Source organism: Ahaetulla prasina, chromosome 9, assembly GCF_028640845.1.
Source record: "Ahaetulla prasina isolate Xishuangbanna chromosome 9, ASM2864084v1, whole genome shotgun sequence".
In the NCBI taxonomy this organism is placed as follows: Eukaryota; Metazoa; Chordata; class Lepidosauria; order Squamata; family Colubridae; genus Ahaetulla; species Ahaetulla prasina.
Genome location: NC_080547.1, coordinates 1,351,722 through 1,376,433, shown reverse-complemented (window position 1 = coordinate 1,376,433; position 24,712 = coordinate 1,351,722). Strand labels below are relative to the sequence as shown.

The 24,712-nt window shown below is 44.1% G+C and overlaps 1 protein-coding gene across 5 annotated transcripts in view; it reads left to right on the top strand.

Annotated features, from left to right (window-relative positions):
• Window positions 1-24,712, top strand: part of ANTXR1 (ANTXR cell adhesion molecule 1) — a 150,330-nt gene that overhangs the window by 103,338 nt on the left and 22,280 nt on the right. For 2 of the 5 annotated variants that reach the window (XM_058194965.1, XM_058194966.1), the window contains exons 15-18: window positions 5,630-5,725; window positions 7,145-7,312; window positions 14,360-14,440; window positions 18,790-24,691. In XM_058194965.1, coding sequence (XP_058050948.1) covers window positions 5,630-5,725; window positions 7,145-7,312; window positions 14,360-14,440; window positions 18,790-19,050 — 606 coding nt within the window. In that variant the 3' untranslated portion in view covers window positions 19,051-24,691. Of the gene's footprint in view, window positions 1-5,629; window positions 5,726-7,144; window positions 7,313-14,359; window positions 14,441-18,789; window positions 24,692-24,712 lie in introns of those variants that run through there. The other 3 variants (XR_009156528.1, XM_058194969.1, XM_058194967.1) reach the window with 3 other exon arrangements.

Below are 24,712 nucleotides of genomic sequence, written 5' to 3'. Positions count from 1 at the left end.
TTTAAATCTGAGCCAACCAACAGCCCAATCTTGTCATCATTCATGAGTCTTTGTTGACATCTGGAGTCCACAAGCTTTCTCACTCGGATGGTTCTACAGCCAAGTCAAGAACAGAGAGAAAGAGAGAGAGAGAGAGAGAGAGTTTAGATCTGATATCACTCCAAGTCCATTTAGCTTCAAGACAAAGATACCCAGCAAAGTTTTGGCAGGCCAGGATCAATCGAAAACAGAGGCAAAGGTGATTTATGAGCTTCATCAAGGACATATGCTTCTCCTCCCACATCTGCTTCTACCTTTGCCTTCGTTTGAAAGGAAGACTTTCTAGGAGCCACGGCTGCTGCTGTTCACTCCTCTGCCCCAAAACTTCTTGGATCGCTTGCTTTGGAGTCAAATAAAAGAGAACTTAGATGTTAATTTTTGAAAAATGTCTCAAAGAGGAAAGGGAAGGGAGAAACAGTTGGCAAGGAGCCTAGGTGTCTGCCCCCGCTATGCGGGAGAAAGGCATGGTGAGTTGCTGATGGAAGTTGGAAAAGTAGGGATGGAGAACCTTATACCTTTCCTTCCTTGGGCTTTGTCCCAAAACACATCTTGATAGAACCAAGGAGCAGAGGAGGCTCAGTTTTAGCACTTCCACCCAGCCGGCTCACAGAAAGATGACACGTATCCTTTCCCACCGTAATGGATGGTGTTAAGGGGATCTGCACAATGCTCCCTGTTAGGAAGATCAAGAACTGATGTTGGAGAGAAGAAAAGGAAGCCAGCTGGCCATCTTCAGCAACAGGGCCCTTACGTCTCCCCTAACAGAACCAAAAGGGAGGTTGAAGAGTTGAAGTCTACAAGTGTTAAAGGTGTCAAGTTTTGGAGTCTTCTGCAATAAGAGCATCTCTGATGGATGACCACCCAGCCTCTTCTTGGGGTCCTCTGGCGAAGGAGGTCTTATCACTGTCTCTGGCAGCCTGCTCCACAAGCTAACAGCTGCTGCAGATGTCTAGCCTGAATCTCCCTCCTGGTTGTTTTAACCGGCTGCTTGTAATCCTTCCCCTCCCTTCCCCTTTCTCCTGCTTCCAAAGCAGGGGTGAAATGCTACCGGTTCGGACCAGATTACCCAATCCGGTAGCGATGGCAGCGGGTGGTTCAGAGAACCGGTAGCAAAAATCCCTCCCCCACCCACCCAAGCTGAGCCGCACAATCATCAGAGGGGTTTTTTTTTTTACTTTTAAAAGCATTTTTTCTTCGACTGAAAAAATGCTTTTAAAAGTAAAAAAAAAGCCTCTGGTGATCGTGCAGCTCAGCTGGGATCGTCAGAGGCTTTTAAAAGCTTTTTTTCCTCTGGCAATCCCAGCTGAGTTGCCTGATCATCACAGGCTTTTAAAAGCATTTTTTTACAACCTCTTCGGCCGAAAAGGTTGTAGAAAAAATGCTTTTAAAAGTTAAAAAAAAAAAGTTGGCCACGCCCTTCCAGTCACATTAACTCCCCCCACAAAGCCACGCCCACAGAACCGGTAGTAACAAATTTTACCTTTCACCCCTGTTCCAAAAGTATGATTTAGCAAAGACTCTTTCATCTGGGGTCAACCCTTTTTTTGTTTTTCTAAAGTTTTTTTTATTTTTTACACAAACAAACACATAATACATCAGTCCTTCCGTCTGTCATCTTGGTGTTTCTTCAGTAGTAGCTGCTTCTTCTTTTTGGTTGCTCCTCCATTTCTTCCCTTCCCTCTTCCCATCACCAATCTCTTTCCACTTATGACTGTATGACTGTAACTTTGTTGCTGGTAGTCCTTATGATTTATATTGATATATTGACCATCATTTGTGTTGTAAATGTTGTACCTTGATGAACGTATCTTTTCTTTTATGTACACTGAGAGCCTATGCACCAAAGACAAATTCCTTGTGTGTCCAATCACACTTGGCCAATAAATTCTATTCTATTCTATTCTATTATAGTTTCCATTTCTCTATTGCAATACTTCCCCCCCCCCAAATACAATACATTTACTATAATGTTCTCTTATTACAATATCAAAATCTTTATCTATTTCTCTTTTCTAACCAATCATGAAATTTCCCCCCTATCTTAAAATATTCCCTATCTTCTCTCTTTAATTATCAAAGTTAATCTACATCTGGGCTCAACCCTTGTACAAGTGTTAAGGGATTCTTGCCAGGCCTGCGTTCAGATGGAGTGGATCATTTCATATGTGGATCTGTGCAGCAAAGCTGGAGGTGCACTTTTCTTAGGGTTTATTCATATTTTCCAGATTTTTTTCTCCCTTCTCTGGTTTTGTCTTCTTGCATGATCCTTTTGAACATTAAAGAATATTCCACATTTAAAAATCTTGAGGGCAGATGGCCCTCAAGTCCATAGAATAGAAGAGAATAGAGAATAGAGAATAGAGAATAGAATAGAATAGAATAGAATAGAATAGAATAGAATAGAATAGAATAGAATAGAATAGAATAGAATTTTTATTGGCCAAGTGTGATTGGACACACAAGGAATTTGTCTTGGTGCATACACTCTCAGTGTACATAAAAGAAAAGATACCTTCATCAAGAATCCTAAGGTACAACACTTATTGATAGTCATAGGGTACAAATAAGCAATCAGGAAACAATCAATATCAATATAAATTATAAGGATACCAGCAACAAAGTTTTACAGTCATACAGTCATAAGTGGAAGGAGATGGGTGATAGGAACGATGAGAAGATTAATAGTGGTGCAGATTTAGTCAATAGTTTGACAGTGTTGAGGGAATTTGTTTAGCAGAGTGATGGTGTTCGGGAAAAAACTGTTCTTGTGTCTAGTTGTTCTGGTGTGCAGTGCTCTGTAGCGTCATTTTGAGGGTAGGAGTTGAAACAGTTTATGTCCAGGATGCGAGTGGTCTGTAAATATTTTCACAGCCCTCTTTTTGACTCGTGCAGTATACAAGTCCTCAATGGAAGGCAGGTTGATAGCAATTATTTTTCTGCAGTTCTAATTATCCTCTGAAGTCGGTGTTTTTCTTGTTGGGTTGCAGAACCAAACCAGACAGTTATAGAGGTGCAAATGACAGACTCAATAATTCCTCTGTAGAACTGAATCAGCAGCTCTTTGGGCAGTTTGAGCTTTCTGAGTTGGCGCAGAAAGAACATTCTTTGTTGTGGTTTTTTGATGACTTTTTTTATGTTAGCTGTCCATTTTAGATCTTGCAATATGGTAGAACCTAGAAATTTGAAGGTCTCTACTGTTGATACTGTGTTGTCTAGTATTGAAAGAGGTGGAAGTATGGAAGGGTTTCTCCTAAAGTCTATCACCATTTCTACAGTTTTTAGTGTGTTCAGTTCCAGATTGTTCCGGTTGCACCACGAGGCTAGTTGTTCAACCTCCTGTCTGTATGTGGATTCATCATTGTCTCGAATGAGACTGATCACTGTTGTGTTATCTGTGAACTTCAGTAGTTTGACAGATGTATTGTTGGAGATGCAGTCATTGGTATATAGAGGGAAGTGGGAGAGCACACAGCCTTGGGGGGGCCCTGTGCTAATTGTACAGGTATCTGATGTGATTCTGCTTAGCTTCACCTGCTGCTTCCTGTTTGTTAGGAAGCTTGTGATCCACTTACAAGACTGTTCAGGTACCTGTAGCTGATTTAGCTTAGTTAGAAGAGTGTCTGGAATGATGATATTGAATGCTGAACTAAAGTCTACAAAGAAGACCCTTGCGTAGGTCTTTGGAGATTCAAGATGTTGTAGGATGTAGTGCAGAAATTACAGAAGAAAAGTTGATTGGAAATGACAAGATCATCCCCCCCTTCATGTAATCAGTTACATGAAATTAAACATGATACATATTTGCATTTCATAATACCACACATGTTCATTTAAGTAGTGGTGCAGTGGCCTAGAGGTGGAGCTCTCGCCTCACAATCAGGAGGCTGTGAGTTCGATCCTAGGTAGAGGCAGTTATTTCTCTCTATGGGCACGATGGGAATATATCTGCTGAATATAACTCTGTATTGGCGACAGGAAAGGCATCCAGCCAGTAAAACTCAGCTCCATTCAGTTGCCCAGACTCCACCCCGCAAGGGATTATGGGATCATTGAAAGACAATGATGATGACCCATGTTCATTTAAATGAGCTCTGAAGAACAAGGGGGTCAAGCTATTTTCCAAGGCACCCAAAGGCCAGACAAGGAATAATGGATGGAAACTGAACAAGGAGAGATTCAACCTAAAAATGAGGAGGAACTTTCTGACAGTGAGAACAATCAACCTATGGAACAGAAGTTGCCTTCGGAAGTTGTGGGAGCTTCATCACGGGAAGCTGCAAGTTTTAAAGGCGAAGAAATATTGTAGGGTCTGCTTGAGAGAGGGGTTGGACTAGATGACTTACAAGATCCCTTCTAACTCTGTATCTGTAACTATCACTAGTATCAATCCTTAATCCATGCCTAACTCATGGACGGAGGATGAAATGGAGGCACCATAGAGGGACGTAGTGGGGAAAAAATATTGCAAAGACATGCTGGTAGCAAATGGAGAAAGGCCCTTCGAACGGATGTTTGGTCTGCTAGCACCTGTCAATAAACATGTGGGTTGTTTTGAACCCTTGCCAAGACAAACCCAAACTTCCTTTCTCACTGTGGGGTCTTCCAGATGTTTTGGCCTACAACTCTCCTTATCCCTCACTGTTTCTGTTGGTCAGCACATCTGGGCACCAGAAAGCTGGAAAGGGTGTTCTGGAATCTCTTTTAACTTTAGCAGCAAAATCTATTTTTGGCTTTTTAAAACAACACAAAGACAAACCGTTAGGTAATAGGTTCCTAGAAGGTCATTTTGGAAATGGAATAGCAGGTATAACAGAGTTGGAAGGGACCTTGCTTAAGCAGGAGACCCCCATACCAATACCATTCCAGACAAATGGCTGTCCAGTCTCTTCTTAAATGCCTCCAGTGATGGAACACTCACAGCCTCTGCAGGCAAGGCATTCAGCAAAGTAAGTAAATAAATAAAATAATCAGCCTATGGCAAGGCTGTGTTTTCTTTCCCGTTGGAAAAAAACCGCATCTATATGAAGGCTATGGCCAGAAATGTGTCCAGAGCAGATGGCGAAACCTCCGAACCAAAATGCGTTTTTATATCTCCATTGTGGTGGGGATAAAATTCTGCTGGCTTTGTTCTTCCAAATATTTCCCTTATGAAGTAGAAAACGAGACATACAAGCCTATATATGGTTCTCTGAATATTATGCTTCATTAATTCACCGGGAGATCTTTTGAGTCAGGTTTTCATCTTTTTTATTTGCATTTATATCCCGCCCTTCTCCGAAGACTCAGGGCGGTTTACACTATGTCAAGCAATAGTCTTCATCCATTTGTATATTATATACAAAGTCAACTTATCTAGGAGGAAGAGAGGGGGAGAAACAGAGACAGAGGATAAATAAAACCTGGGAAGAGTTATTTCTTAGGAAAAGCCGACATGAACTCCCAAATAATGTCTAATTTGTCTGATAACCAATAAAGAAAGATTTTTATTTTAAAATGCAAACGGAGTTCTTCACAACAACTTCTTTTTATCCAAGGATTAGAAGTTCTGATAGATCAATGCTGATGCCCATATTTTCTCTCTCTCTTGTAGGAGGAAGATGATGATGGGCTTCCGAAGAAGAAGTGGCCGACGGTGGATGCTTCCTACTATGGTGGGCGTGGAGTTGGGGGCATTAAGCGGATGGAGGTAGGGTGGCCCCTGTTTCTGGTTGCCACTGAAGGGGGAAATTCCCCACAGCCCAGTTTATGAATGGCGACCACACGATCTGCTTGAACCAAGTTTATTCGAACAGCCCTGAGTTCAATGAATACAAGGTCCAGTTCTCAAGTTTCAAGGAAGAAACCAAGAAAGTCCAGTTGCCTTTTGGAAAAGCACCTTTGGGACAACCACGACCTGGAGCAGGGGTCTCCAACCTTGTCAACTTTAAGACTCGTGGACTTCAACTCCCAGAGTACCTCAGCCAGCAAAGCTGGCTGAGGAACTCTGGGAACTGAAGTCCATGAGTCTTAAAGTTGACAAGGTTAGAGACCCCTGACCTGAATGACGGAGAATCTCCATAGACGGTTAATGGAATTCATGGGGAACTGAACTTGGGTCTCTTCTGGGATGATGATGCACTTGACCCTCTCCTACATTCCCCACCCCCCCTCACGACCCTCAGCAGAGTCCTGGTGAACCTGCCTCTTTCTCCTCCTCTTCCTCCTCAGCTGAACCACGAAACTGCCTGCCACTTTGTTGTGGGAAGGGAACAAAGAGAGTCAAAGACTGTGAGGAAAACTACGGCCCTGCTTCCCATTCTGACCTGTCCCCAAGAGGGTTCCTCCTTCCAATGCCAGCATCCCACACCCAGCCCTATCTTACTAGCAGTTGCTGTGTTGCTCCCTTGTTCTCCCCTCACCAGCATAGCTTTTACGCACTTTGGGGAAACAAAGGCACGTTGATTGTTTTTGCACGTTTGATGTTTTATCTTGTGGTTTTGATGGTTATCAAGGGCCTAGAATCACTTCTAGGCAAGATGGGTGGCCTGTACAGGGAGCAAGCAATAGGTGACGGGCAACAAAATATTCCCAGCCCTGATAGAAGCCACAGCCTTCTCAGAGAGGGGATCTTATTAGAGTATCACAGCTTTCACTCTTCTGTTTCTCACTGATAAGGCCAGTAATTAAGTTTGGGAAGGTTTCTGGCTAATTTATCTGCAACAGGAAAGGGGGAGGTAACTCTGAATCAACTGGTGGCCTAGGTCCTTGATAAGGCTATCCAGTAGCCTCCCAAGAATTTTAGGGCCAGGATATGAGAGAAAGGGAGAGAGACAGAGACAGACAGACAGAGAGAGAGAGAGAGAGAGGAACTTTGCAATTTACTAGCAAAACTGGAAGAGTTCTGGGGATCATCTCCAAGCCTTGAGGTTGTAAACTCAAGTTTTTTTCACTGACCCGTAGCTCCAAAGTCTCCAGTGTAGTCCTTCCGTATGTGAACTCAAAGAGTCTCATAAAATCCCAATCATCAAGCCAAAGTCACCCATCTCCACGTCTCCTTAGACAGCTCTGGGTGGAAGTCATTGGAGAAGAGCTTGAGATCACCTCGATGGGAATGCTTCCCTTTCAGGTTCGTTGGGGAGAAAAGGGATCGACCGAAGAAGGGGCGAAGCTGGAGAAGGCCAAAAACGCCCGAGTCAAGATGCCAGAACAAGAGTACGAATTCCCAGAGCCAAGGAGCCTCGGAAGCGGCATACGCCGGTCCTCCTCACCACATAAGTGGTATTCGCCTATCAAGGTACGTCTCTTTGCTGTTGGGTTTATCACAGCGATAATAAAAATGTTGTGCATATTGAGACTTCACCACACAAATGGTGTCTAAAAGAAGCATGCATGACTTCATCCTTGCTTATCACAGTTGCCCAAACCTCAACTATCCTCTTGTCCAATCCTCGCACCAATCCTTTGTAGCTTAAAGTTAAGAGGTAGAGGAAGAGCATACATGTTGTCTGTGAGAATGAAAATTGTGTTGACTTTCATTGAATTTCAATGTCAGGTTGATCTTCTTTTCTGGGAGGCCTGCTATCCTATCTACTGTCTTTTTTAAAAAATAATAATTCTATTAAATATTACATTTAAAAAGATAAAAATTAATGCAAACCTTTAATGGTAATCTTTAGTTCTTTCTGGTTCCCTCTACTATCCAAGTTTCCAAGTCCCATCCTATCATGTTGGGTTAAAAATTCAAAACAACAGCATTTTCTCGCAGGAAGGATTCTTATAATTAATTTCAAAATCCTATTTCCAATCCATTTGAAGTCCATTTGTAACATTCCAAAATCGACGTCTTGATCACCTTTTGCTCTATATTCCAAAAGAAGTCTTTAAAAATTCTTAAGCATGTATTTAAGTTTCAGTTTGTAAAGGTTTGGAGATTCACCTGGTGCTGAAAAAAAAAACTTTGTAGTTTTAAAGGTTCCTAATAGCTGGAAAGCAGTTCACAAGCAATTTCCAAAAGTGCTTGGAAAAGGAAGTTTGCAAACCCAGTGTCCTTTCAAAGATGCTGATCATGGTTTGAGCAAGATGGCCATTCCCTTGTCTCCCACAATTCTAAATCTGCTGGAGGCCACTGTATTATGGTATAAGACAAGGAGTAGCAGTCTGGAGTATTTGTGGACCATCTCAAGTCCTTTCCTTGTCCGGAGAAAAACTATGAAAAGCCGGTCTGTTCAGTGGCACTTTGTTCTACTGCAGTTATTGGTTCTGTCCTCAGCAGAATTGTCTTCAGTTCACCGTTGCTTCTCCAGAAATCTTTCCAGGGACTGCTGTGATTGCCAATGAAAATCTACCTTTTCTTTAGCCCAATCACTAAGCATCACACCATTAATCTGGAGACCCAATTCAACAGGAGAAAGTATCTGAATAGCTACCTTTACTTACAACCAAAACACTTCAAAATTTACAGAATAATGGAATAAATCAAGGTGGTTTGGATGTTAGAGATTTAATCTGAATGTATTGGACTGTAGCATCCATCGTTCCCAGCCACATCATCTTTTTTTAAGACGGGAGTGTGGCCACATAAACCTGGACTAAGCATAAAGTAGTACATGCGACACTATTTGTACGTTGCTTGTGAGATGAGGAAACAAAAGTACCTGGTGCGCGAATTAATTACGTAGGGTCAGAGCTGGCTTGCTGTCAGGGTTCCCACGGATGCCCTAATTAAATCATGAGTCTTGAGCCAAGCCTCAAAAGAAATCCAGTTATTTAAGCTCTGACCCTACATAATTTACGCTCCAATTATGACCCTGTTTTCCCCCTCCCCCCAGGGTCACGTTCACATTTGCCAATGGAGCAATTTTGTGGGTTGTAGAGGTCCCCTCCGGCTCCAGCTGCTGTAGGTAACCCTGGGATACAGCCTTGAGAGAGATAAGCGTGGAATGTGCATCCCCTGGCCTATGGCAATTCAAGAGCAAGTCAGGGATGCTTTGCGAATTGACACTCACACTGTCAGAAGCAATACTGTGGTACCATATATGTTCATGACCCCAGCAAGAGACAAGTGGACTCTCTCCCTCCCCCCCAAGAGAGAGGAACATCTGGCCCATTACATCACTTGGGTGGGGAAAAGAGGTATACGTGTTTTTAGCATGGAATTCTTCATAATTAAGAACCATTTAATACAGGGGTCTCCAACCTTGGCAACTTTAAGCCTGGAGGACTTCAACTCCCAGAATTCTGCTGGCTGGGAAATTCTGTGAATTGTCCTCCAGGCTTAAAGTTGCCAAGGTTGGAGACCCAGGAGTGAAATCCAGCAGGTTCTGACAGGTTCTGGTAGTGGAAATTTTGAGCAGTTCGGAGAACCAGCAAATACCACCTCTGGCTGGTCCCAGAGTGGGGAAGGAATGGGGATTTTGCAGTATCCTTCCCCTGCCATGTCCACCAAGCCATGCCCACAGAACCGGTAGTAAAAAAAATTAGATTAAATCAGGTGAAGACCCCCGATTTAATACACAGCATTATGAATTCATGCATAATAACTCCAGAGCGTTCCTAGAATCAACTTACTTGTACCGGTTTTCTTCCTCTGGCTAAACTCTCTTTCTTGCCACCGCGCTGGACTTATTTTGTAACTCTGGTAATGAGGCAGAAGAAAGGAAAAATGTAGGAGGGTGATTGGAGAGGAAGGAGTTAAGCCCTGTCCTCTGCCTCCTTTCCCCACCCCACTCAAACTTATAAAATAAACTTGGATTTGGAATCCATCTTCTAGGGAGGGATTACCTGGAATCCTGCCCATTTCCAGCCTTAACAGAATTTAAAATATGAGGCAAAGTATAACAGCTTTATTTGCAAGTCCGCTTCCACTTCTCGGGGTGTTGAGCCAAATTCCTAGCTATGTTTGACAGTCTGAATGGAGCTAGCCAAAGAGAGCAATGCAGACGGCCCCCTTGGCTTTTCTGTTTATCAGATCGACATTTGATCCCATGCCACCTATGGAAAACGATCAGTCTTTCCCCCCCCCAAAAAAAAAACAGCATGGAAACAAGCAATGCTTAAACGTGCACTGTTGTTGCATATAAAAATAGTTCTCCAGGTGAACATGCAGCCATGCACAATGACTGCGAATTTGGCACAGAGTAGTCTGTTCCAGCCTACTATACGAGCCATGGGTGGCACAGCAGTTAGAGTGCAGTACTGCAGGCTACTTCTGCTGCCTGCCGGCTGCCTGCAATTTGGCAGTTCGAATCTCACCAGGCTCAAGGTTGACTCAGCCTTCCGTCCTTCCGAGGTGGGTAAAATGAGGACCCAGGCTGTTGGGGGCAAGAGGCTGACTCTGTAAACCACTTAGAGAGGGCTGTAAAACACTGTGAAGCGGTATATAAGTCTAAGTGCTCTTGCTATGATCTCTGGACCCATCCAAGGATTGACTTGTCTCTGTATTCCCCTGACTGATGCTCAAGGCTACTTCATAGCATTATCCTAAAATAGACAGATGACCACCTCTTCTGCCTAACTTCACAGGTGAATGTTGACATGGTCTCATGAGAAAGAAGAGGGAAGGATGAATTCTAATGCATGTCAAGGACATTCGTTACATACCTACATTTGTTCATTAATTGGCAAAGAGTTCATCTATTCCTTCTGCTCGGTTGGGTGGCCTGTAGTATACGCCTGAAGCAATGTCATTTTTTTCCCCTTTTATATTTGTACATCATATTTTATATTGACATTTCCTTTTATATTCACCCAGCACTGAACCAGCAGCGCTGCTTATACTGCATTTTGATCAAGATTGTCCTAAAAATATCAGCCTCTTGGGCCAAGAAAAGCTGGGTTTTGTGGCATGCATAAATTAGGCATTTCTAGCATGAATATTGTTTTTTAACTTCTTTTTCTTTTTGGTTTTTCGCTTGGCTTTGCATAATTAATTCTGCTTCTGCCAGACCTTGGAAAAAACAAGGGATTGTGAAGGCCTCAAAAGTTCACTAGAAACTCGATCCAGCCATTTATTGGGATCTCAAGATTCCAATGTTGTAGAAGGACTAGAATATTATTCCTTTTAAAAAAAGGAAGAAAAACAGACTTGATATTTTGGTAGCTGAATTCCAGGATCAGCAGGTGTCCTATTTTTACTGCAATACTGTTGCACATGTCCACATATTAGCCTCCAAACTAAATTCAAACTATTTACGTGCCCTGAGTTCACATATCCCACTATACCGCCATGTTTAATTTATTCCAAATAGAATAGAATGAATACGCTGGAAGGGACCTTGGAGGTCTTCTAGTCCAGCCCTCTGCTCAAACAGGAGAACCTATACCATTTCAGACAAGTGACTGTCCAGTCTCTTCTTAAAAACATCCAGTGATGGAGCATCCCACGATTTCTAGTGGCAAGCTGTTCCAGGGATTAATTGTCCTCATTGTTAGGAAGTTTTTCCTTAATTCCAGGTTGCTTCTCCCCTTGATGAGTTTCCATCCATTGCTTCTTGTCCTGCCTTCAGGTGCTTTGGAGAATAATTTGACTCCCCTCTTCTTTGTGGCAGCCCCTCAAATACTGGAATACAGCTATCCTGTCCCCTGTAATTCTTCTTTTCTTCAGACTAGCCAGACCCAAAACCTGCAGCCATTTTTCTATGTTTTAGGCATTTGATTATCTCAGTTGCTCTAAGATGTTTTGCTTTTATTTTTCTGCCGCATCCCCCCTCCATAATGTTGCCTTCGTCTTCTCTCCAATCTACTCCAGAAGCAGATCTAGTAGGCCAACAGCTTTGGAGTTCCTCATGGTCTTCTCCCTAAAAAGCCAATGAGTTGACGTGTTTCACCAGTCTTTTTGCTGATGGATTGTCAGATGACCTGGGCAGTCAACCAGCTTCCATTGGCCATTCTAGACCAAGTGAAGGCATCTCCCCTTCCCTTCCTGTCCTCCAAGGGTTTTCTGCTTGGACATGGGGAGAGTCTGCATCCTTCAATTGGGAGAGTCTGCATCCTTCAAACAGTCCTTTTTCCCTGAGTCCAACAAGCTCCAGGGTTTTCTCAACCCAGAGGCATCAACGAACCAGTTGACAAGTTGGACCATGAAGTGGGAGAAAACTCTACCACCATCCTGCCCCCTGTTGTGACCCAAGCCCAAGTAGATAGTTCAATCAGTTCAAAAATAGACTTTATTAGAGCGGCTGAGAATTAACTAAATCAAAACAAATTCTTCATAACACAGTTCTTCAGTCTTATCACCAACCTTGGTCTAATTAGGCAAACTGCCAAAGGCTTTTCTTGGCAAAAGTTCAGAAGCAGAAGATGCCGACAAGAAATAAATGCAGCAAGACAAAGAACAATTCTATCAACGTTGTTTTCTGGCAAAGAGCCCAAACACTGTTGCTGGTCCTTTATGGGAGGGGCCAATTATCTCCTGGCCCTACTCCTGAGTCGTCCTCTTTGCTTGAGCTGCTCTTGCCTTCTGGCAGCTCTTCTCATGCGTGCATTAGGAACAGGCTCCTCTGCCTCACTACTATCAGTCTCTGGAGGCTCTGGAGGAGTCCGCACATCACTCCCTGATGGCCCTGGCCCCACCTCTGCCTCTGATGCAGAGTCCTCATCCAGGCCTTCTCCAGCCTCCAGGACTGGCCCATGTTTTTCCTCAGTCTCATCGCTGTCTGACTATGTTTCCAGCTCCGCAGGCTGCTGGCGGACCACAACACACCCATCAGCCATGGCTGTTGTGGACTCTGATTGAGAACCTCTGGTCTACATCAGTAGACTTAGATGGCCTTTTGTTTTGGATCATTCCTGGGATCCCTATCCCAAGAAAGGGGTTTGATCAGATCAGGGGTCTTCAACCTTAGCAACTTTAAGACTTGCGGACTTCAACTCTCAAAGCAAAGCTGGCTGAGGAACTCTGAGAGTTGAAGTCCACAAGTCTTAAAAGTTACTAAGGTTGGAGACCCCTGGATTAGATAACCCATAAGGCCCTTCCAACATGCAGGTTTTGTGGTTCTATGTCCTTTCTCTTCTATGAGCCCTTATTTTTATTTTTTTTGAAGACGTTGCACATTTTTCTTGTAGGTTCTAGGTATTAAAAACTGCTGTAGCAACAAAGAGACATTTGGTACCAAAATCTCATTTTGGGACACAGGACCTGCTTTAAATTAAGCCTTGCAGATGGATATTTGGATGAAGAGCAGCCTCTACAAACATGTTAAAATAAGAAGACAGCAAGGAGCCCATTTTTTTCCCTATCAAAATGACTTTCCATTGTTATTTTCTCCTTTATAACTAAGAAATCTGGAATGTTGCCATTGTAAGACATGCTCATTTATTTATCCACATTTCTTTGAAGAATTTTAAGTGGGTTGAAGTAGCCTCTCCTCCTTCAGCTGGGAGACAGAATGACAGACCCACAATCACTGTGAGACACACAGGATGGAGCAGGACTCTGACATCTGCTCTCTCTGGTGTGTTGTGCGTCCTTTGGGTTGTCTGTTGTAGCACGGAAAAAATGAGACATGCTCTCCAGCCAGGTCTGGGTTCTCTTCGTGTTTACAGTCACCACAATTGTGTCTGTGGGTGCAAAGGAGCTATGCAAAAAAGCCACAACCCTCCTACTTGAGAGAGGTTCGCAACATGGCTTTCTGTGCAACCCAGTTGGCTCATCGTAACTGCCTGCTTATTTCCTGCATTGAACATATTTTAGAAATATCCCCCTGGCCCATGGAGGGACTCTTCCTTAGCTTGAGTGACCCTCAGAGAAGTGAACCTTTTGAAGACTGACCACCAACTTGTTTCTCTGTGTTTGTGGGGAGGTGAGGAAGATGCGCTTCTATCTCAAGTGTTTAGTCAAGAACCCTAGGAGACCTTCAAAATATTCCTGTTGGTGTAGGCCAAGGACCTTCCAAATCCAACATTTAGGGTCAGACCGGTCAACCAGGTGGAGCCAGGAAGCTCATAAGCATGCATGAGAAGACAATAGCTCTCCTCCATTATTGCTTTCTCACAGTTTGCTTTTGTATTGTTTTATCTTCTTGTTTTCTGCCCCAAAAATAGAGCAGAGTATAAATACTAGAAATCAGTCAACCTGTTGTGACCCAGGCCCAGATAGGTAGCAGGAAACTCAGTCACTGAAAAAACAAACAAACTTTATTCAAACAGCTGAGAATTACTTCATTCTCAGCATAGTTCAACTAAATTAAAGCAAATTCCTCCCAACACAATTCCTCAGTCCTATCAATTTAATAACATCGATGAAAAAGATGAATGTGTTTTCGTGCTCCTGCCTCTTTTGCGAACTGACTTGTCTTGTGCCAATCTTGCAACGGATATATGATGCCATTTCCTCGTTTTACAGGGAAAGCTGGATGCCCTCTGGGTTCTTCTGAGGAAAGGCTACGACCGGGTGTCCATCATGCGACCACAGCCAGGAGACAAGGTAACCTTCCTCAGGGCTGCAGACAACTTCTCTGGGTTCTCCTGAAGACTCCCGCTAAGTCGGGGTTTCTCAAACATGGCCATTTTAAAATGTGCGGACTTCATCTCCCAGAATTCCCCAGCCTGCCAGGAATTCTGGGAGCTGAAATCCACACAGTTTAAAGTGGCTGAGTTTGAGAAGAACTGCTGTAAATGTTGTCAAAGAATTGCAATGTGTAATAGGATTGAAGGGGAAAGTTATTAAATATATGAGGAAAAAAATGCATTTATATAAAAATATACTTATGGAATTTAGTTATTTAAAATTACATTTTAATTCATTCCATACAGTATTTGGTTTTCTTCTGTTCCCTTCTGCTTATTGGAATATGATCCTCTGCTCAAAAGCCAACCCCAAAAGATTGTGTACCTCTAATGAACATGAACACACACACACACACACAATGAAATAACTGAGGCTAATTTAGAAAAGAAACCCATTTTGGTGTAGCTTTCCACATGAAAGAAAGACTTGGTGATATTTAAAAGCCTGTGACTTGTCTGTAACTTAAAGGCAAAAGGATTTTGATCAGAAATGGCTCCAAGTATTTAAAACAATGAATACAATATGTGTGATTTTCCATTTTAGAATCCTTATTTGGGATTTTGGGATTTTTAATTATAAAAAGTTAAAAACTTTTAACTATAAAAAGTGACTATAAAAAGTCTCTGTGGCAAGAGATTTTCAGCTGTTAGGCAATTCAAACTGGAGATTTCCTGGAATGGCACAGAGCCTTCTGCTAGAGAAAGAGGTTGGACTAGAAGACCTCCAAGGTCCCTTCCAACTCTGCTATGATGTATTCTGTACTGTTTGCCAGACAAATCCTCGCAGTGCAAGCAGCTAAAGTTCCAGGGCTTCTGATTATCCGAATCTGTTTCCTGTTCCTTTAAATTTTGTTCCATTGAAAAGCTGGTAAAGATCCCTCTGGAGCAGTTTTATAACAAAGGGACGGTGTAAAAATTAAGGCTAAAGAGATACAAATGCCGCTCTTTTTATATCTGTGCCAAGCATGCCTGATACTTTTGCTTCTTACTTAACATGTATTTTCTATAAAGTGAGCAGAAAAGCATGATGTATAGAAAAAAACATGTATTTTCTATGAAGCATTTTCTTGCTGTCTCACAAATTTCAACTGCTCTGATAAAGACCAGGAAACCATGTGTTTCTCTCTCTCTCTCACACACACACACCCTGCTGCTCAAAACTCAGCCTCTTCTTCCTTCCGATCCTGGTTTTATTCTTTCTCCTTGACTCCAGTTTCCCTCCTAGGGCATATTTGCCACCAACGTTGGTCACCAAATTTTACCAAACAATAGTGGTGCAGTTTTCTGGTAATTTTGGGCAAATACAAAAAAGTAGAGTTGGCGGGTTACCCAACCCATTCATGCTTTATAATCCCCCCCTTTTTTTAAAGGAGGTATAGAGCAGTGGCGCCAACCTTTTGGGTGGAGCAGTGGCCCCCAAACTTTGGGGCACCAGGGACCATTTCCGTGGAGAGAGGTTTTCCCGTGGACCAGAGGGGCCGTGGTTTCACACACTGCCTGCATCCTGTGGATGGGGCTTCGCTTGTTTGGGCGGCCCGGTTTGTGGCACGCCGTGGCCCAGTGCGGGTCCATGGACCGGGGGTTGGGGACCCCCCCGGGCAGAGGCCAAAAACAATCTTGCAGGAAATACCATTTTGAAAACTGGGTCCCAGCAGTGGTGGGTTTCAAATTTTTTTACTACCTGCTCTGTGGGTGTGGCTTGGTGGGCGTGGCAGGGGAAGGTTACTGTAAAACCCTCATTCCCACCCCACTCCAGGAGAAGTTACTGCAAAATCCCCATTCCCTCCCAGTCAGCTGGGACTCGGGAGGCAGAGAATAGATGTGGGGCGGGGCCAGTCAGAATTTTTACTACCGGTTCTCCGAACTGCTCAAAATTTCCTCTACTGGTTCTCCAGAACTGGTCAGAACCTGCTGAAACCCACCTCTGGGTCCCAGTCAGATGCCGGTGGAATTGCACACGAGTTCTTGCCAGCTGGGTTGGGATTTCATTTTCCAGAATCGTTTAGGAAGGCTGGTTTGTGCCACCGATGGAAGGAGAGAAGCCTCAGCCATGGGATATCCGGTAGAGGGCAATAAAAGTCAGGATGGCACCCACAACCATGTGGCACAAGTCAAGGGCAGAGCTCCCATCATGTGGTTTGCGGCCCACAACTTGGCTTTTCTTCACCCACCTTCCTGCAGAACCCCCTGGCCTGGCCAGCTTACAGTGCCAAAGACGAGTGGGGAAATGTTCCTCAGCCCATGGTTCCCAGCCCCGCATCATGGAGGCAGGATTGTTCCTTTTTGATGCTGCTTGGCGAGGCAAAAGGCAAATCCCATCTCTGAAGCTAATTTTCAAGGGCAGGGCTGAACAGAGTTGTGAAATGCGTTTCCTTGAGGAAGGTTGCCACCGAGCACAGCTGTCTGCAATCAAACGACGGTCACATGGTGGCTTATGGTTGGCTCGCATTTGCAAGAGCCGACGTTTGCAATTTTCTCGACATTAATGAGGTTATTTTTACTTTCAGGAGAAGAGCCCAAATGCCCACGTGCCCTTCCCCACCTTAAAAGAGACACCAGGGCCGTCTCCTCCCCCCCCCACCCCATAACAAGATTATTAATAGGATGGGGAATGGGGGGTCTTAATTAATGGGGCAACCCCTTGTGGGATTCTGCAGCTGTGTTATGCATTTGCATGATAAACGGTGGCTTTTTAAGGCGTTTGTTAGCCAGCTATCAAATGTGTTCCAGCTCAAAGCTTCAGGGGCTCTTAAAGCTGTCCCAAAACTGTTTCATCTTTCCCCTCCTTCCTGTCTCTGCCTTAAAAAGAAAAATTGCTAACAGCACAGGATTGCATGCAAAATAAGGCATGGAAGGGATTACATTTTCAAGAGCTGATATTCTTTGCTATTTATGAATATTTATTACTTTCTGTATAAAGTACAGTCCTTTAATGCCTAGGTAGTAATAACTGCGGGTAGCCGTCAACTTACAGCACTTCGGTTAAGGATGGTTTGAAGTTATGTCACTGAAAAAAGTAACTTCCTGCTGGCGTCTCCACTGACTTTGTGGAAAGCCAGCAGGGAAGGCCACAAATGGCCATTACATGGTCACAGGATGCTCCAATCATCGAAAAGATAGGATAGGATAGGATAGAATTTTTTTATTGGCCAAGTGTGATTGGACACACAAGGAATTTGTCTTGGTGCATATGCTCTCAGTGTACATAAAAGAAAAGATACGTTCATCAAGGTACAACATTTACAACACAATTGATGGTCAATATATTAATATAAATCATAAGGATTGCCAGCAACAAAGTTACAGTCATACAGTCATAAGTGGAAGGAGATGGGTGATGGGAACGATGAGAAGATTAATAGTAGTGCAGATTTAGTAAATAGTTCGACAGTGTTGAGGGAGTTATTTGTTTAGTAGAGTGATGGCCTTCGGGAAAAAACTGTTCTTGTGTCTAGTTGTTCTGGTGTGCAGTGCTCTATAGCGTCGTTTTGATAGGATAGGATAGGATAGGATAGGATAGGATAGGATAGGATAGGATAGGATAGGATAGGATAGGATAGGAATAGAGTTGGCTGTCTCCTAGTCTACCCCCTGCTCATGCAGGAGAACCCTAATTTTAACCTATATCATTTCAGACAACTGACTGTCCAGTCTCTTCTTAAAAATCTCCAGTGATGGAGCACCCACAATTTCTGGTGGCAGGCTGTTCCACTGGTTAATTGTCCTCACTGCTAGGAAGTTTCTCCTTATATTGCTTCTCTCTTTGATTAGTTTCTAGCCATTGTTTCTTGTCCTGCCCAAAATATTCTACTCTACTCTACTCTACTCTCTACTCTACTCTACTCTATAATTATTCTATTCTATTCTCTAATCAGTGGAACAACTTGCCTCCAGAAGTTGTGAATGCTCTAACATTGGAAGTTTTTAAGAAGAGATTGGACAACCATTTATCTGAAAAGGTTTAGGGCAGGGGTGTCCAAACTTGGTCCCTTTAAGACTTGTGGACTTCAACTCCCAGAGTTCCTCAGCCAGCTTTGCTGGCTGAGGGACTCTGGGAGTTGAAGTCCTAAGTCTTAAAGGGACCAAGTTTGGACACCCCTGGTTTAGGGTTTCCTGCTTGAGCAGGAGGTTGGACTAGAAGACCTCTGAGGTCCCTTCCCACTCTATCATTCTCTTCTCTCCTCTTCCCAAGACATTCAGAATTAGCAGCGTGTCCTGGGTTTGCGTTGGCCTCCCATAAGGTCTCGTTTTTTGCTTGTCTTTCAGGGACGCTGCATTAACTTCACTCGAGTGAAGACCTCCCAGGCGCCCCCCAAGTACCCGCTCAACAACACTTACCACCCTCCATCCCCACCACCTGCCCCTGCTTACAACCCTCCACCCCTTGCCCCCATCTACACCCCACCCTCCCCCAGCTCACCCACGCCCCCCACCCCTTCCCCACCTTCCACGCTGCTTCCGCCCCTCCTCATGCTCCTCCCCAACCGGGCTCCTCCCCTTCCCGCCCCCGCCCGCCCTTCCGTCTAAAGGCCAAGCCGCTCTCCCCCAGGAGCATTCCTCCAGCCATTTCCCACAGGACTGTTTTAATTCCATTAACAGAAGCGGCTTTTGCGTTCTGAGAAAAGAAAAGAAGAAACTGCTTTTATTGTTCCTTTTTTTAAAAAAAACAAAACAAAAACAAAAAACCCTGATGCCTCAACTGGTACCGGAAATCTCAACTCACCTGTTTTCAGTTCCAAAAGAATCTTTGCAATTCATAAGAAGGAAGGAAGGAAAGACGGACGGACGGAAGGAAGACTGCGGGATGAAGATGGGAGAGAATGGCATCACTGGGCAGCCAGGAGTCCCTGGAAAATGGCTTTCCCCATAATTTCGTGGTGGGAATGCCTGCAGAAGATCCTTCTTGTGATCACAGAACCTACTGCAGCCCAACACAAGGCCATTCCTACCAACTGGGCCGATGCTGCTGGGATCTTCTACCAGGGGGTTGATATTTTCCATGGGCCTGGACTTGGGTGTGCGGGCCGCAAGAAATACAGGATGCAACATGGATGGAGAGCAGAAAGACTCCAAGGGCCGCCTGCCGCTTTGCAAAATCGGAAACAAAACCATGTAGCTTTTCTCAGCTAAGGACAGGCCATCGAGGAAGTTGGAGAGCCAGGCTAGGATGGGAAGAAGTTCCACCATCCTCTGTGGCTATATTGACAGACATCCTGGGCCAATTTCTCAACGCCCGAAAGCATCAAGGAGCAGTTGATTTTATAGGCAAAACACAAAAGCCGCTGGAAATAATGCCAAACACGCTCTCCTCCTCCTCCTCAGAGTCTTCTTAACAATGGGTCAAATTCTGGGTGAAGTTTCCTGCTGGCCAGCTTAGAAAAATAACCAACCCAGATTGACAGCAGGACAGCCAGGGTGAGATGCAGAGAACTGGATTAACATGACAATTATATACGCCCAACTATTGTTTTTTTCTTTGTCTTTTATTCTGAATAACTATGGTTAGAACGCGGATTGTTGGAGGTTCCCAGGTAGAGTTTATATTATGCAACTGCTCTGCTCTAAAAACAGATTCCTATGCAAGGAGAGGGGGGTAAGACAGCTCTAGTTCCATGTCTATGTCTACCGGTTTTCCTTTTTCATTTTTTTCTGGTTTTCTGTTGCTGTAAAAATAGCAATCGAGAAGGGAAAATGAAAGAACGAAGAGAGTTTTTGGCGATGATAACGAAGGTTTTTTTTTTCCCCAGCAGGTTCATATATGTTGACTTGGTTTTGTGGATTGTGTGATGGATGTCTAGAAAGAGAGCAGAGGCAGAGAGAATTTTTCTAGATGTGTTCTAGATCAGGGGTCTCCAACCTTGGCAACTTTAAGACTTATGGACTTCAACTCCCAGAATTCCTCAGCCAGCATAGCCAGCAAAGCAAAGCTGGCTGAGGAATTCTGGGAGTTGAAGTCCACAAGTCTTAAAGTTGCCAAGGTTGGAGACCCCTGTTCTAGATCTGTCTTAAGATATATTTTTCCGGGATATAGAAAGCAGAGAGGCCGGCAGAAGCTGGTCTGATGATGTCGCCCTGGCTGGGTTCACTCATCAGATTAGCCTAGGTTAAAATGGGATGGAATACAGGGAGTCTTCGACTTACGACGACCACAATTGACCCCAAAATTTATGCTGCTAAGCAAGACAATTGTTGAGTGAGTTTTGTCCCATTTTTTTTTTTTTGTTTACATTTATACCCCGCCCTTCTCCGAAGACTCAGGGCGGCTTACAGTGTATAAGGCAATAGTCTTCATTCTATTTGTATATTTTTACAAAGTCAACTTATTGCCCCCCCAACAATCTGGGTCCTCATTTTACCTACCTTATAAAGGATGGAAGGCTGAGTCAACCTTGGGCCTGGTGGGGCTTGAACCTGCAGTAATTGCAGGCTACTGTGTTCTTAATAACAGGCTTTACCAGCATGAGCTAAACCGGCCCTTCCATTTGACGATCGATCTAGCCACGGTTAAGATGAATAACTGCACGTGTTAAATTAATAACACAGTTGCTAAGTGAATCTGGCTTTCCGTTGACTTTGTTTGTCAGGAGGTCACAAAAGGAGACCCCTGGGGACTCTGCATCTGTCATGAACATGAGTCAGCTCCCAAGCACTTTCAATTTGGATCATGTGACCATGAAGATGTTGCAGCTGTCGTACGTGTGGAAAACGGTCATAAGTCACTTTTTTTTCAGTGCCGTTGTCACTTCCAGTGATCACTAAGTCGAGGACTACCTGGTGGTTGTTGTTTTTTTGTAATTCAGACATCCCAGCAAACCAGAGTTTGGTTGAGTCATTTGGGCAGAGTGGCTTGCTTGTGTTATCCCAGGTTTAAGGTTTCATGGGGGCGACATTCAGCCACCGTGTAATGGCCACCTCCAGGTCTGGCCTCTAAAAATCTTGAGTGCCTTGGGACTGTTTGGATTGTGATGGATAGAAGGAACGTAGAAAGTAACTTGCAAATGCAGAAGGTGGTATTGTGTGCAAAGCACAAACCCATCTGTGCAAAGCGAGGTGTGCAAGTCAGTGGTTGTGTTTTTTTTTAAAAAAAAAAAGAATGGACCAACTCATGGAGTCCTTTTCGGGAGTTCCTACCTGGCTTTCGACTGCACATTGCAATGATTAAACTCCATAGGATCTTTTTTTTAAGGCTGAAGCTTTCAATCCGATCTATTTTCATGTCAGCGGAGACCAAGATTCCCAGTGATCTACTAACAACAAAGTAAAACTATAAAACAAGCGAAGGTCTCGGCTCGTTCCGTCCTCCAAGGACTAAAGAATAAAGCATGAAAGGACGTTAAGCATGGAAAACCAGTGTCCCGGGGGGGGAGGGGAGTCCTCTTTTTGGGGGGCCACTTACCCAGAATTGCTTCTTCAGCACCAGAGAAGATTCAATTGCTCTTTTCCATAGATCTTTCTTCCAGAACAGGTAATTGCTGTGTCTGCAGGCAGAACAGTGAAGACCCCCTTCCCCAACACACACACACATCAACACACAAACACTTTTGGCCTCTGCCACGAGAGATCCCTCTCGAGAAATATCCTTTCATTGGGTTGCAGCTTGCGATCCATTTGATCACCCCGGTTTTTCCTCTTGGGGAAGCCATGACACCCAGATTGGCTGGTTAGCGATGGTTGGGCACCATCGACGTGAGTCGCTAAACTGGGTTTCTTCCAGACGGAGCTGGCTGGATTAAATCAAGAAGCCAGCAGGAATGGGTGGGAACTTCAGAAAAATAGCTCCGAGGTTTTGTCGGGCTCCGTCAGGAAGACGAGTCAACAACAGAGCGAGATCCCCAGCGGAGATGAAGTCAAGTCGCTGGTCACTAACTCTTGTGATCAAAGCTTCTGACGTGCTATTAAAAAAAGTTTGGGTCTTCCATTGCATGGCCCCCATCTTGACTTTGGCCCCTCCCCACAGATAGCCTCTCTTCAGATGGCGCTCAGAAATATTATTGCTGTAGTCGTGTCATATAAAAAAGTAGGTTTGACCCCTTATAGTTCATCCACGGTGCCTCAAAATGTGCCAAAACGGTTTGAAAAACAACCCCGGCATTTTCTCATTTTTAAAAAAATTTTAATTGCTAACTGCATGGGGACAACTTGAGAGGGAGTGCAATTTTAAATAGCATCTGGTTTTATTAAAAGTTTCCGTCTTCTCAATTCTAGACTCAAAACAGAATATAAATTCCTAGGGCAACGGGGAAAGAGTACGAAATAATAACAATTTAAAAAATTGTAAATCCAGGCAAAGAAGATACACAAATACAAAAGAGGCACGAGAGTTCTGTGCACAAGTGAAAAGCGAAATTCCAAACCTGTGGTGTATATATTATTGTGTGCTTGCCATATTTTAAATGGAAGCATTTCCTATTCGTTGTGGATAAAAAGATCTTGGGTTTTTTTTTTCACATTGTAGTAAATTATTATAAAGCCAATGATATTTCATGGCCTATTATTGTATCAAGCTGTGCTTGTTGTTGTTGTTTTTCTCTTTATGGTTGTATTGCTTTAACTGATGTATAAATATTGTCTGTAAATGACAAGCACCTCGTTTACAAAGCATTAATTGTGATCACCGGCCGTCTTCCACCCAACCAGCAAGAAAGCTGGTGGGAAAGCACTCGGGGGCCGCTTGAGCTTCTGTGGAGACCCTGCCCATTCCTTGCCCTGATTTGGCTGACGTCACATTGCAGGAGAAACCCGCCCACTCCCTCTCCCCACAGTAGGGGGGACCGACCCATGACAGCACAAGCCAGAACTGGAGAAAGCAATAGGGTTTTGCATGCTGGGAAGGGTTTTTGTGCATCCTCCATCCCTTGGAGACAGCTTTGGCCAAGGGGGACATCCTGCAGAAGGCTTCAGATGTTCTCATCTCAGGGACCAAAAAGAAATCCAGGCAGCTGCTGTTACAGATGGTGCCCAACACTTCTACAAGGTGTTGCGTGTCTCAGCTGTTTGTAAGACCTGAACCCAACCAATGCTCGAGTATAGGAACCTTCCACGTATAAACGGAATGTCAGCATTCCAAGCCATGCACCCATAGGAAGCAGGACTCCGAGGTAGGCAGGGAATTCCTCAAAAGAAGAGTTTATTGGATACTTCATGTTGGCACAATTGGTGAAAGCTGGCACTCAAATTTCCCGCGATTAAAAAGTTCCCTTTTCCCGCCCAAGTCACTGGTCACGCTGGCCAGTTGCCTGGTTACTTGCTCCTCCTCTGGCCAGCCACCTGTGAGAATGTCCTTGGTTCCCACAGAAAAACTCAGCCAGGTTCAACTCAGGGTTGACACGGAGGCCGAGATGTCGACCATCACTTCCCAAGATGTGACAGTGTCGATAAGAGCAAGGGGCGTGCGAGAGCGCTCTTTCTCAGGGCTCGGGATAGGCAGACCCACAACTGCTCAGATGGCTTCTCTTTCTTAGTGTTACTGGGGGGCACAAACACGGTCAGCTCAAATCATTCCAGCACCCGGAACGGAGAAGCCAAGACTGGAAGAGCTCAACTTGGCTCGGTGACCACTTAATGTTATGTGACAGTGAGGTTGAACTGGGGTAGTACAATGTATGGACATGCAGTACTGAGTAGGTATCTCCTCTTACTAGGAAGTCTTGTTGTATTAAATAATGCAAAATTAGCCATTCTAAAGAATTCCTTGCCGAATGGAGCAAGATCGGATTCAACTGAGTAACACTGCAGGGTGGTTGTTTTTTCTTGTGCAATTTTTTGAAAATTGAAAAAAAAAATTTACAGACCTGCAGATGACAACAGATCAACCTTGGTGAACTAATAATGTCATCCATGGGATTATGAATTCAAGTGGTCCAGGGACTCCTGCTTTGAGCAGGACTAGAAGACCTCCAAGATCCCTTCCAACTCTGTTCCTCTGTACCCAGCCCAGCGGGCCAATCGCAGGAGGCAAGACAGGGCCATCGATCTGGCACTGTGGGGAGACCAGGTGGAAACGACAAATGGGGCAGCTGGTACAGTGAGGTGGAAATGGGGCAATCTGTGATTCTTCAGCCAGCATAAAGAAATTATCCTGGGCCTTTGGCTTGTTTGTATGAGTCATTTTTTTTAAAATGCAGTCATTATTCTGTCAGTTCTGATGTTATTAAAAAAAATAATCCGAGCTTTGGTTTTTATGTTCAAT